Source organism: Chinchilla lanigera, unplaced genomic scaffold (assembly GCF_000276665.1).
Source record: "Chinchilla lanigera isolate Chin_1 unplaced genomic scaffold, ChiLan1.0 scaffold00028, whole genome shotgun sequence".
NCBI classification, from domain to species: Eukaryota; Metazoa; Chordata; class Mammalia; order Rodentia; family Chinchillidae; genus Chinchilla; species Chinchilla lanigera.
In genome coordinates, this window is record NW_004955429.1 from 20,510,393 (window position 1) to 20,522,747 (window position 12,355).

The following is a 12,355-nucleotide window of genomic DNA, read 5'->3' on the forward strand; positions in this document are numbered from 1 at the left end:
GGTGTGCAGCACTGCGCCTAGGTCAGGCTGTTCTTAACTGGGATCATCTTTGTTTCTTAGTCCTTGGCCGAAAGCTACTGAGTACTGAGACCAGTGCTGTGTAGAAAACTAGAGCTAGGTCTCCGAGAAAAGAAAGCAACCCTTATTATCAGTTACAGTCTAAAGAGAAAGCAGAGCCATTGTGGAAGGCTAGGAAAATTTGGTTTTCCACTTCCTACCTACGGTCACATTGGTACTCATTTGGGAAAATCACTCACTTGTAAAGTTCACCACCCGTTAGTGAATGAGAGCTGCTCCACCAATTGGCGGGCTTGTGGGGAAAGCAGCGTAGAGGTTGGAGAAATGGGCCAGGTGCCCTCAACTTCTATTTCTGCTCCCCTCGCTCCCTTGCTGTGTGGCCCTGGGCGGTTCCCCTCACTTCATGGGGCCTTGCTTTCTGCAGGAAAATTTCCCACTCTTTCTGGGTGGGGGGATGTGATATGATCAAAGCAGCAGTGTTTGCAGAGCTTCTTAAAGGTGCCTAGATGCTGATCTAATAGGTATTAATTAATAAATCCTTTGATTATTGATAGAGTGGCACAGCTGAGCTTTTAATTAGCTCTTGGGTCTAATTGGCCCGGAGGAATTACACAGAGTCCTGAGGGAACTGGCCAAGTCGTGTGACGACCGCTCAGAGTGTGTGATGTGTCTTTATGTGGCGTCGCAGAGCACAAAGATGTCTCTCCTTGGTGGTGGGGATCCGATGGCTGTGCTGACAGCCCCGCTGGGGAGGGGGACACCGTGGAGTGGCACAGACAACATGGGGCCTCTGGGAAGCAGCCATCAGAGTGCACCTTCCTGGTGAGGAGAGGAAGGCGGGATCAGGAGCTGCTGTTTGTTGTTTGTTTAATGTTTTTGTCCTGCCAGCCTCAGGCCACAGTGTTCAGGAGCCCTAAGCTGCGGGGTACAGGGGCGCAGGGGCAGAAACGCCCCAAACCCTCCAGAGATAGCACAGTGCCACCATAGCAAGCGACATGGTGGCCAGACCCAGCTGCTCCTGCCCTCTCTGCCCCCGCTGCCTCCACAGTGCCGCCCAGCCCAGCCCCGACCCTGCGCTCAGTGAGGAGGAAGGATCATCACCCAGCGTCCCCACACGTGCATGTCTTCCTTAGTTCCTGTCCCTGCGCAGCAATCCAGGCCTGCAAAACTCCCCATTCACCTCGCTCCCACTTTCCCTCCCCCGTGTTTCAGACGGAAAATAGAAAGCAACAAGATCTGTGCTTAGAGCAGACTTGGAAGGGAATCCATTGTTCTGCACCCGGTTATAAAAGTCCACACACAGGACATCATCTCGAGGCCATGCCTGGGAGCCAGGGCTCCAGGGTTCACCCCCAGGAACTGCAGCCGGTGGCAGGAGCCTCCCCCGGGCAGCCACAGCGGCCTGAGTGAAGCCCACGGCAGCCCAGATGGTTTTGTTTGGGGCCTTTGGCAGACACGCGGATCTCCACGCCGAGCAGCATCAGGGACCACTTAGAGCAGAGGCGTGGTTTGTGTTTTACTTCACAAGGAGTGCGGCGGAGCAGGAGCTGCCAGGGAGCCTGGTGCTAAGTGGTTCTTTATCGGGCGGAGAGAAGGCCTCAGATCAAAAGCACACGAGGGGCTTTTCTCACACATGCTCACCCCAGGTGTGGCTCCCTCTCCTGGGAGCCGCTGGAGAGGCCAACCCCCCTGGGTCTGTCCATCAGACAGAGTGGACCCTTTACCCCCGTGCTGCCCAGCCCAGCCAGCGCCAGGGCGGGACTAACTATGGCGTCAGTAGGGCCAGCGCAAAATGGCACCACAGGGCCCCTAGATGAAAACATAACCAAATATCAAGATGGCTGCAGCAGAGCTTGTGGCCGCACATCCAAGGAGCCGGTCCCATCCGAGGCCCCACCTTGCCTGGTCAGGGAGAAGGAGAAAGAGAGCAAGGCTGGTAAATCTTTAGAATTACGCTGTTTCTAGCCAATGATTTTATTTTTCTAAACCCCACGTTAGGAAATTTAAAAATTGTTTTGGGTGCCCTGCAGTAACTCTCTTTTACTGGCCAAGATTTGGGAGAAGAAAGAACAATGACGACTCCTAGGCAGATCCGGGTTTGCTGAGTACTCACTCTGTGACAGTACCAGATGAAGGATCTACTAGGTGAAGCTCTGCTTTACAGGGGCCGTTGTCGCCCTTTTAGAGATGGGGGCAGCTGAAGCCAAAGGGAGTGCTGCACCTTGCCTAAGGTCCAGCAGCTTGGACACTTGGGAGCCTGGATTCAAACAGGTGAAGTCAGAGCCCAAAGCTTTGGTGCCTGGCCATGCTGCTGTAGGTGCTACCTGCAGGTTATGAGGCCAAATCATGGGTGCTGTCAGATCTGGTGTTTTTATGGCTGTGGTGAAGTTCAGGGGAAATCCGTACATATCTGACCCCCGGGGAGCAGAGAGGAGCTTTGGATGTTTTCACAGAGCAATTCAAAGTAGCAGAGCATCCCCCTCCAGGGAAGCTTGAGATCAGTTATGCACTTAAGTAGTAAAGGTCCTATAGAGGAGGAGGCAGCGCTGGCGTGGACACAAAGCTATCTGAGCCAGCTCAGGGCTGTAGATCAAGGATCTGCTGTCCTTGAACTTGAAAAAGTTCAGTTTCCATGAGCTCCAGAGTGAGATGTACTCTGAGCTGTGGACAAAAGAAGTAGCTGTGTAACAAGAGATAGTAGATGCCCTCCTTCCTATTACTTCTGCAGACAAAATGACTTTGAAAGTCCAGGAAAGAGACAGTGAAGCCCTTCTAGAAACCGGTTTTATTCCAGCCCAGTTTTACTTGGGCAACACATCCACTGGCCAGGCATTGACAAGCAGCATCCTGGGCCTGGGGAAAGGGGTTGACAGGACACAGGGAACTGACCCTCGAATCTTCAAGGTAGAGGGAGCACCAGCGGGGCAGAGAGGGCCAGGAGAAGAATGAGACTTTGAAAGCATATTCTGCAACTCAGTGGGGCAGAGAAAGGGGTTCCTGGGAGAAATCGCCATTTCCAGGAGGAAGACAAGAATAGGATTCGTATTCTGCTTTATTTCAGCCAAACGAACCCACATTCAGAGTGTGTGGAATGGGGTACACTATCCATCAATATAAACACAATCATATGTGCGCATAACTCTGTCCTCTTGGGACTCTTCCAGAGGGCTAAGTAACTTTCATTTTCACGCAGCAAAACAAGCCCCATCCCCACAAGGATGGGATGCAGCCCTGTTTCCCAGCCTCACAGTCAGATTCTCGACTTCGGGGTTCCCTGCTCCTGCTGTTGTGGGGAGGATCCCGGCCAGCCGAATTCCCACGCAGGACGCAGGACGCAGGCTTCTCTTTGTGCTGCAGGGAGAACGGTCCTGACAGGCTCACACTGTGATCCTGAGCTGCCTGCCCCGGACTGAGGTCCCGGCAGCCTCCGCCCTCCAGAGCTGCAGAGGCTCTTGCACATTAGCAGGCAGGAAGTGGAGTCCCGCTGGGAGGCTGGGAATTTGAACGCCTTCCCACTTCAGCACTGGAGGGGGAGGAAGCACAGGCAGCAGCCGCAGCAGCCACCACTCCCTTCTGAGCTCCCTGCTCCGCTCCCTCCCTCCCCCCCTCCCTCCCTCCTCGAAGCCCGCTCCCTCCCCTCCCCCTCCTTGGAGGGAAAAGTCTGCAGAGCTGGGAACTGTCTTGGAGAAGCCAACAAAGGCAAACCAAAGGGGAGCAACTCGGGAAGAACTTGTTCTGCTCCATTAAGAAACCTGCAGGAGAATCCACACCCACCGTGCCTGCTTTGGAGCCGAGGGCTGCTCTGGGGCGTGTGTGCGCGGCTGTGTCTGCGTGTGTTTCAACGCGCAAACATCTGCGCAGTCTGCTCTGATAAGGAAACTGCCCCCTGTCAAAAGTTAACCCGGAACGAAGGGACAGCAGCCAGCGAAGCCAGCACTCCTGAACTTAAACTGCACTGTTTTCTGTCCAGATATTCCAATGGAGACAGCTGGAAAACTTGTATTTCAGAGAGAAGAAGTTTTCCGTGGAAGTTCATGACCCCCGCAGGTGAGTGTGAGAAGGCCTTTGCTTACCTGCCTGGCCTATGATTTATAACCCGGTGTTTGTGCTGTCAGTGCTCAAGTTGTTTGGGGTAAGGGGAGAGGATGGGGAATCGTGGGAAAGACTTCAAATCAGACAGTAAAGCTTTGTTTTGTGTGTATGTGTTGGTGCGTGCTATGAGTCCAGCCGTGTGTGTGTGTGTGTGTGTGTGTGTGTGTGTGTGTGTGTGTGTACGCATGCCCTGGGGCACCAGAGCAAAACTTTGTTTGTGGCACTTTGTAACAAATGGTAGGTTAAATTGGACAGTGGCCTAGGTCCCTCTAGGAAGTTTTCTCAGAGTGAAGGGTGAAGCTTTTTTTCTTGTCAGAGCTCCTGAAAGACTCAAGCAGAACAGTCACACCAAAAAGAATCTGTCACCAAGGCAGTTGCGCCCGATTATTTTACTCCGGCAGCTGGGGTCTTAGGATGTCAGCCTTGGGAGTGGGTGTGAAAGAAATACAATCAGTTTCCCTTCCCCCACGTTGTACCCTGCAGCACGGGTAAAACTCCACGCTCTCAGTTAGATGCCGGGAACAAGGCCACCGGCCAGCACTGAGGGTCTGCAGCCCTGCCCCCTGCCGCTCCTCCTGGTCTGGCGCCATCCTTGCCCTTAAGTTGTAGCCTGCCGGGAAGCGCAGTAAATTTCCCTAACCTCAGCTTGACACCTCAAGGGAATTGCCTACCTTAGGCCTGAGAACAGGTTGGCAGCACCACAGCACCCTGAGAAGACGGAGGCCGTGAGGGGCCCTGGTGGACTTAGGTGCCACTGACACCCCGCCCTGGGCTTGGGAGGAAGTTGGCACCAAGCAACTTCTGAACAGAGGTGACCGACGCCTCCCAGGAGCTCTGACCCCAGTGAGAAGCCCAGGCTCGGGCATAGCCTCCCTCGCTGCAGCTCCAGATAACCCTGGGGCAGAGGCGCTCTGCCCTGGGCCCGTAATCTGCACAGCAACAGCCTCTGCTGGACCCGAGAGCCCATCCCTGACGCTCTGGAGCTTCGTGTCTTTGCAGTCAGGCGCAGAGGGTAGCGTGAGGCAGAAGGGTCGCTTGTCAGGTGGTGCTCAGGGCCCGAGCCCAGAGAGCCTCTGCAGAGGACCCATCTGCACGGCCATGGAGAGAGGGCCGAATGCCAGTAACAATAAGCCAGCCAAGGAGCCACGGTTATTTTCCCAGATGAGCTCTGTCGGACCAGACTGTCAGGCAGATGAGAGGAGAAACTTCCACGTAAAAAGAGTGAAGTGCGTTCTGGCCCAGTGGCTCAGCTGCAGAAGGGGTCGCTTGACAGAGCAAAAACTAAATTAAAGTTGGATCGTGGAAGGAGCACAGGAGCAAATAGACTCTCCCTGCCAGGTCTGCCGGGAGCTCCGCCACCCAGGCACCTTGGACAAATCCTTCAAGCGTGCATGTGGTGAGTGTGCGTGCGTGCGTGTGTGTGCGTGCGTGCGTGCGTGTTCGTGAGCCATGTGTTCCCTCTGCATCCATTACCCTATCAGTGATGTAATGCTAACTCTAGAGATATAGGAGGGGATCCAAACCTCACCCATGGTACCCGTAAGTGGGCTTTTAGCTTATTAAACAAAAGGGCTCGCTTGCATACAAGCTGAGAAACCGCTGTGTCCGCACCATGGTAGATGTGGTAGGGTACGGAGGGAAGGCTGAGGCGGGGTCCTCTTCCCTGCAGCACTTCTCTAAGATTTGGGGAGACCCGCAGAAGGGGGAATCGACCCGCAGAAGGGGGTCTTGCATGTGTAGTCAGTGTTCTGAACTCATTCTCTCACTGGGTCCTCACTGTGACCCCTCATTCCTGTTCCACATGTGGGAAACTGAGGCACAGAAGTGAGGGAGTGAGGGACCTAGGTTATAAAGCTAGTATGTGCTACAGGCAGGACTGGAACCCAGGGAGCCCAAGGCCAGCGCTCACACACTGTCCTGCACCCTGTGAACAGGGAGAGTACGCCAGGTGTGCCGGGTGTCTTCCCAGCAGCTGCACACAGTACCGGGTGCCCAAAGGCACAGACTGACACAGACACCAAAGTCCGCCTTGTCAGGAAAGGCCTCGGGGCAGGGGCCATCTGAGCTGAAATTCAGAGGATCCCTTGGGCACTCAGGGAGCCAAAGACGTCAGGTGGGTGGGTGCTCCTTAACCTGAGACAACCAGGTGAGAGAGGTGGAGCCCGCCTGGGCATAACCAGAGCCCCCCAGAAAGGGGCCCTGAGGACACCCTGTTGTCCTAGAGACGGGCAGGGCAGCAAGGAGAGAGCCCAGCGAGGGCAGAGGTAGAAGCCCACATTGACTGCCACTGGGAAGCCACCTTCCTGTCTCCCAAGGGAAGGGACTTTCTTCGGGTTGGCTGGTCAGGGGCAGAGCTGACCACTGCTAGGCCTTCCGACTCAGAGTTACCTTCTCATGGCTGGCCGGCACATTTTAAGTTGGATGTGTCATCCTACTGCTTGTTGCTTGCTTATCTGGAACAGGGAATGTTTGTCTGATCCACTGTACCTCGTGTGGTGTCCAGTATCAGCTGCTCCCCCGGCCAGGAAGGGAGTCACAGCCTAGTTATCAGGGTGGGGCGTGCCAGCTGCACTCAGGCCATGACAAGGACCTTGGTGGGAGGCTGTGGCAGCACTCAGCACCAACGGTGCTTTCCCAGTGGATCAAGATGGTGTAATCTCAACCCTCCCCTCTGGTCCTTCCGCCGGAGGACACAGGACATGCAGTGGACTTCGTCCTTTGCAAACCTAACTCCATACCTTCCTTTGTTTTTGCTATTCTGTTTCACCATTTCTGAGTCTCAGGGAAAATTGAACACTCGGTGGGGTGGGAGGGGCCCGGAGGGGGAGATGAGTAGAGGAGATAAAGTAATAATGGGCCGGGAGAAAAGCGGGAGAGTGTCTGATACAGATGCTCCCATGGAAATAACTCGCATCTCAGACGTGGTGAGTCACCTGGCTCTGGCTCACTCGCCTTACCTGAAAAACAGAAGCCGTAGCCTCTACAACCAGCGCAGCCGGTGCAGAGATATTCAAGTCTCCACTTCAGCTTTTCTGGGAAAAAAAACCACACACACATTTCTCCTAGGAGGAGCAACTGTCACGGAAGCCAGACTGAGCGCTCAGATCTCGGTTTCCTCTTAGGTCCATGGAGACCCGCGGTGGGGACCCACCTCGCTCCCTCTCTGCCACCTTTTCAGTTGCTGTCAGTGTGCTCTTTCGTGCTCTGGCATTTTTTTCCCTTAGTTTGAACCAAAGGAAGGAAAAACCTGCCGAGGGTCAGGTTTCTAACCACCAAATTTGAATTCTCCCTAAAGATGGGAGGCATGGCTTGAAGTTTTCTTCAAGGAAAAATTGGCTGGGGGAGGGAAAAGTGCTACTATTCACACGTCCTTAAAAACCCACTTTTCTTCCAAATTAGATATCTTAATCTTGAGAACACACATGTTCCTTCTGACACACAGGGCAGATGCCCCGCCCCCACCCCTCCGCTTCTCCCTCCCTCCCTCCCTCTCTCCCCGCCCCTTCTGGTTCTCCCCACCTCTGTCTCTCAGGCACACATGCAAACGCATGTTCTCAAAATTTATTTGTCCTCCTATTTAACCTGCCTATCCTATAAAACATACTTCAGTAAGTATCTAATCATGTAGCTCTTGTCCCCGCAAGCTCCATTAATGTGTGGATTCTGTTGAGACCGGGGCTTCCCATTTTCGTTTTTCGGCTCTGCCTCGCCGTCCTCCACACACGGGTTCTCCCTGTGCGCTGGCAAGTGTTGTGCACAGGTTGGCAGGCCGGCTGCCTCCCTTCTCTCTGCCCCCTCCCGATCCACTGTGGCCTCCCTGCTGTCTGAGCATATTTGAATTGGTACCCAGACCTTTCAAGGAATGTGCAGTTACAGCGATGTGGCCAGTGGCGGTGAAGACCGGATGTGCTCATCTTCACCGTAGAAGGTGTTGCCTGGTGCATAAAGAGCGCTGTTGCAGGCTTTTCTGCTCTCTGAAGTTTGTCTTGGCTCTGTTCCTGAGCTGAAGGTTCGAAGGACCACCCAGTAACCTAGGGTGACCCGGCTTACAAAGCAGAGGCCGGCCTTATTTTGACTCCTGGGCAGTCAGTTTCTGTGTGCGCGCATGGGCACCGTGTGCACACTTACGTTTGTGCGTGAGCATATCCGCCCCCTTCATGCCGGGTAGTGGGCCCAGTGGGTTCTCCCTAAAAGCTGTTGACTGATAAATGGCTCCTTCCCTCATAAATGAGATAGAAACCTGCAGTTCTTGCTCTGCCAGGGCCTCCGTGACCAGGAGGACGTTCGGGCACAGTGGCATCGCGGTGCACACGTGGTACGCGTGTCCAGCGTTGATCAAGTCCATCTGGGCTATGGCTATCAGCCAACACCAGTTCTACCTGGACAGAAAGCAGAGCAAGGTAAGGAAGCCAACCCTGCCCCCGGGCTGGGAGCCGGCCTCGGGGCAGGAGTTTAGGGATGGGAACTGGGTGGCTGGGGAGGTGCCGAGTCCTTGGCCCGAGAGTCACACAGGTGCAGACTTGCCTCTTCGGCTACAAGTGGGAGGAGCAGGCCAGGTCTTTCTGGGCACACGTTCCTCCAACTCGCCAGGAGCCCCGGTGCCACTGCAACCGGGCAGCGCCCTCCGGAGGGTGCTAAACATGTGGGGACCTCAGGGGACAGCTGGGGGCAAGTAGCCCTCCCCCGGGGTGTTTAAATAGTGGCATCTTGTTTTCTTTTCAGAGAAAAAAAATAGTAACTGTTCTCCACTAGTAGACACCACCTAACTGTGTAGGGTGATCGCTGTGGAAGCCCTCCAGGCTTCTCTAACCGCCAGCTTCATCTTTACAAATGCAAAACCGGAAAAGTGAAAAGTAGGAAGAGAGCCGCAGCCCTGTTTCCCTGAGGTAGACTGGAGCCTGGGGCGCTGTAAGCAGTCCTGGGAGGTTTCACGCACCCTAGCCCGGACTCTGGCTTTCTGGTGGGTGGGAGGATGACGTGGTTTTGGTTCACACGCTCCTGTCAACAGACGGCCCCCTCTTCCTCCCTCCCTGCGTCCCCCCAGGCCACTCCCATTCATTATGCTCAGGTGCAAGGCTCTGCCAAGGTGGCCCCAGCGTCCTGCTGGCCTGGGTTGTGCCTTGGGCCCTGGACCAGTGGGTCCAGGCCCATGAGGGTCCTTTCCCGCTGTCTGTGTGAGTCCTCCAGGGAGGACCTGGCTCCCCTGGGCCCTCGGGAGCTCTTGCTTTTTTGCCTCGTTTCCCTTTTGTGTGTGGTTTCGCATTTCTTGGACAAGGAGTTGGGGTCAGTGGGAGGTAAGAAAAACAGTAGAAAATGACAGGAAGACCTGAAGCCACCCCTTCAGTCCAAGTTCAGCTCTCAAGCAGGGCCATCCCCTGTGGCCCCACTCTCCTCTGGCAAGCATTGGCTTCCTTTCCTTGCTCTTCCTGACCCCCTTCTGGTCCCTTTCTGGTGTGACCGAGCTCACAGGTAGTCTTTTCGTGGTTGGGAATCGTGAGAGTATTCCTCGGCTGTCCTGGCGATGATGGGCCTTGGCACCAGAATCTGCAGCTCAATTACATCAAAAGAAACTGGGCCAAAGGGATCTGACTCACGCTGCAGGCTGAGGCAGGGGCAGAGCCAGAGCTCTACTCTCCGGTGGCAGGAATGGGAGGTCCGCAGCCTCACACATTGATTTCACCCTCTGCTAGGCAGCGAGGGGTGGTGAGGGATAGAGGGCTGGGCAGTTCCCCTGAACTCTGCTGCCAGTTCCTGCTCTGGGCAGACCCCCCATATACCGATACCACAGCCTGGAGAGGGAGCCAGAAACAGCACATTTCCCAGAAGGATGGTGTCCCACCGGCTGTGTGACGTCCCCCAGCCCGCGCTGGTTTCCTGCCTTGAGGTTCCCAGATATCTCAAGTGACCTTGTGTCAAGTTCTCAGCCACACGCTCCAAAGTGGCCCTACTGTGCGCTTGGAAAACCTCACTCAGCAGTCTCCCATCCCAGCCCCCGATACTGCAAGGGACCCTCAGAGAGAAATGATCCCAGGTCACTTATTAAAGAGAGGTGTCTTTTAAGAGCCAAATCCAAATGCTACAGCTCTCGAGAGAGCTCTGCTGTCCCTTTCAGTAATCCTGGAGGACAAAGAAAATGCCCACATTCCTGGGAGGAGAATTTTTCCCCAAGAAGTTTTGCAGGCTCATGAATGTTGTTGCACTTCGGCTGGGAACCAATTCTGTGTCTCCCAGAGATGAGTGAGAACCAAGTTCGCCTACTAAGAAGTTTGAGGACTGGGTTTCCCAGCCCCGTGACCTTGGGCAGGCCTTCCCTCACACATGCTTTGCTTTCTTAATTAGAAAAGAGAAAAGGAAATTCCTGACCTAAATTAGTAATTGGTCAGAAATCCAATGTTTGTGAAATTGCTTTAGGAAATATGTGCTGGCTTTTATTAACATCACCATGAATCTAAAATTTGGTGCCCTGGCCAATGCTTGAATCAAGTTGAAGTTCTCTAAAAAAGCCCCTACGTTAAATGAGGGATGAGGAAATTCCTGGTAGGAAATAACATTACACCACCTTTCGTTTCTGGAAGGTCACTCTGTGTAGAACAGTGGTGTGACCCATGGGTGGGCAGCACGGCCTGGGGGTGAGTGAGGGCCAACAGGCCGGGGGTGAAGTGCTGAAATGCTGCGCATATTTCTGGACAGCCGTGTGGGCTGGCATCCTGGCATGGCTTCACGCTCTACTGTGTGGGGCTGTGCCAGCCATTCCTTTTTCTAAAGTGCTTCAGCAAAGCCCAGGCCTCCCGAGTGATGCTTATCAGCCCCAGAGAGACAAGTGTGGTCTAGTGTTTGAGTCAGCCAGGAGGGCAGCCAAGTGGTCTCCTGTGCTTCCCCCAGGACCCCATTCAGTATCAGCTCTGCACACGCGTGTGTGAGGGGACCCTCGCACCAGCAGCAGCGGATGGGGGAGGCTGTGCTGGTTGGGTCCCAGGGCTCCTTCAGTATAAGAAGCGAGGTGGGCGGGCCCTAGTTACCATTCTAACTCAGATGTGCTGACCCCAAAGGTCAGAAGTGCTGTCAGCGGGATCCCAGCAACCTCTGCAGCCCAGAGCCAAGCCGTGTCTTGTGGACTCGGGAGGGAGAAATCGGAAGGGTTACACCGTGTAAGACACATCAGACGCTTTTCCTCCGAACTCGGACCGGGGCCTTCTGGAATTGGCCCCTGACGAAACATCTTTTCTCCCTCCTAGTCTTTTCTTTTCTTCCCCTTTCCTGATCGAGTCTGCTCTTCTTTATCCCATTTGGAACCAAAAGGATTCAGCAGAGTAGGGAAAATTAAAACCCTGCCCACAGCACACCAGTAACAAAACTGGGTAACGCTTATAGGGCAGAACACCCAGAGCGAGCTGGCGGCGGGACGCTCGAGAACTCTTCGGGGCTGGCCCAGAGATGGACTGGAGGGGAGGGCCCCCCACCGCGGTCATCTCCCTGTAGTTCTCTCCTCACTGAGTCTGTGGGGTCACTGTGATAGTTCCAGAGAGTCCAGAAAGTCCTAAGGCTCCTAAGAATCGAGTCTCCCTGAGAGGACATCTGCCACTGCCTGGTCCATGGTTTCATTTTCAGCCTAGGAGACTGATGTGTGGCAGGAGAGGCAGGCTCCGTTAGGGACAGCTTTCCATGTAATTAACGAGAGCCCTGAAACACCAGGCCGAGCTGTCGGTCTACCCAGGTTCTCATTGATATCCTACTGCGTTGCAATGGCCTGGACATACACTGTGTGATGTGGTCCTGACCTTGCCTCTGCCCTTGCACTCTGGGGTCTCCGTGCTCCACACAGGAGTCTGAGGATCAGAGAGGTCACCAGTGATCGATTAGAAGAGGCGGGATTAGGTCTTTAGGACTTTCGCACATGGGCCTTCCCGGCAGCGCTGTGCTGACCTAGACCTTCAGAGTTATCACTCCACAGCTGTTCTAAGTGTGGGCTCCTTTTGTGAAGCTTGGGTCTTGGTGAAAGGGCAGGGCAGGAGGACAGGAAGCGATGGCTTGTGCTCGCTGGGTTCGCTTGGAAGATGAAGCCCAGCCAGATGGGTGCTGTTGATATGCTGGTCGGATCGAGACAGAAGGCTTTTCCTGCCTCTGGGGCAAACCAGAGCTCAGCAAGGGCTGGCAGCTGGGACTGCTTTGTACACAGGGCGCCCTCAGGTGAGGAATCAGCCAAGCTCTCAGCGCACAGAAAAAAGTCGAGGTTAGAAAGGACAAA

General features: G+C 54.6%; 1 protein-coding gene across 1 annotated transcript in view; it reads left to right on the forward strand.

The window, feature by feature from the left end:
* Frmd4a (FERM domain containing 4A) overlaps nt 1–12,355 on the forward strand; it is a gene marked incomplete at its 3' end in the record, with an annotated part of 571,102 nt that overhangs the window by 528,794 nt on the left and 29,953 nt on the right. Inside the window, 2 exon segments of the mRNA XM_013515429.1 lie at nt 3,989–4,065; nt 8,372–8,510. Coding sequence (XP_013370883.1) covers nt 3,989–4,065; nt 8,372–8,510 — 216 coding nt within the window.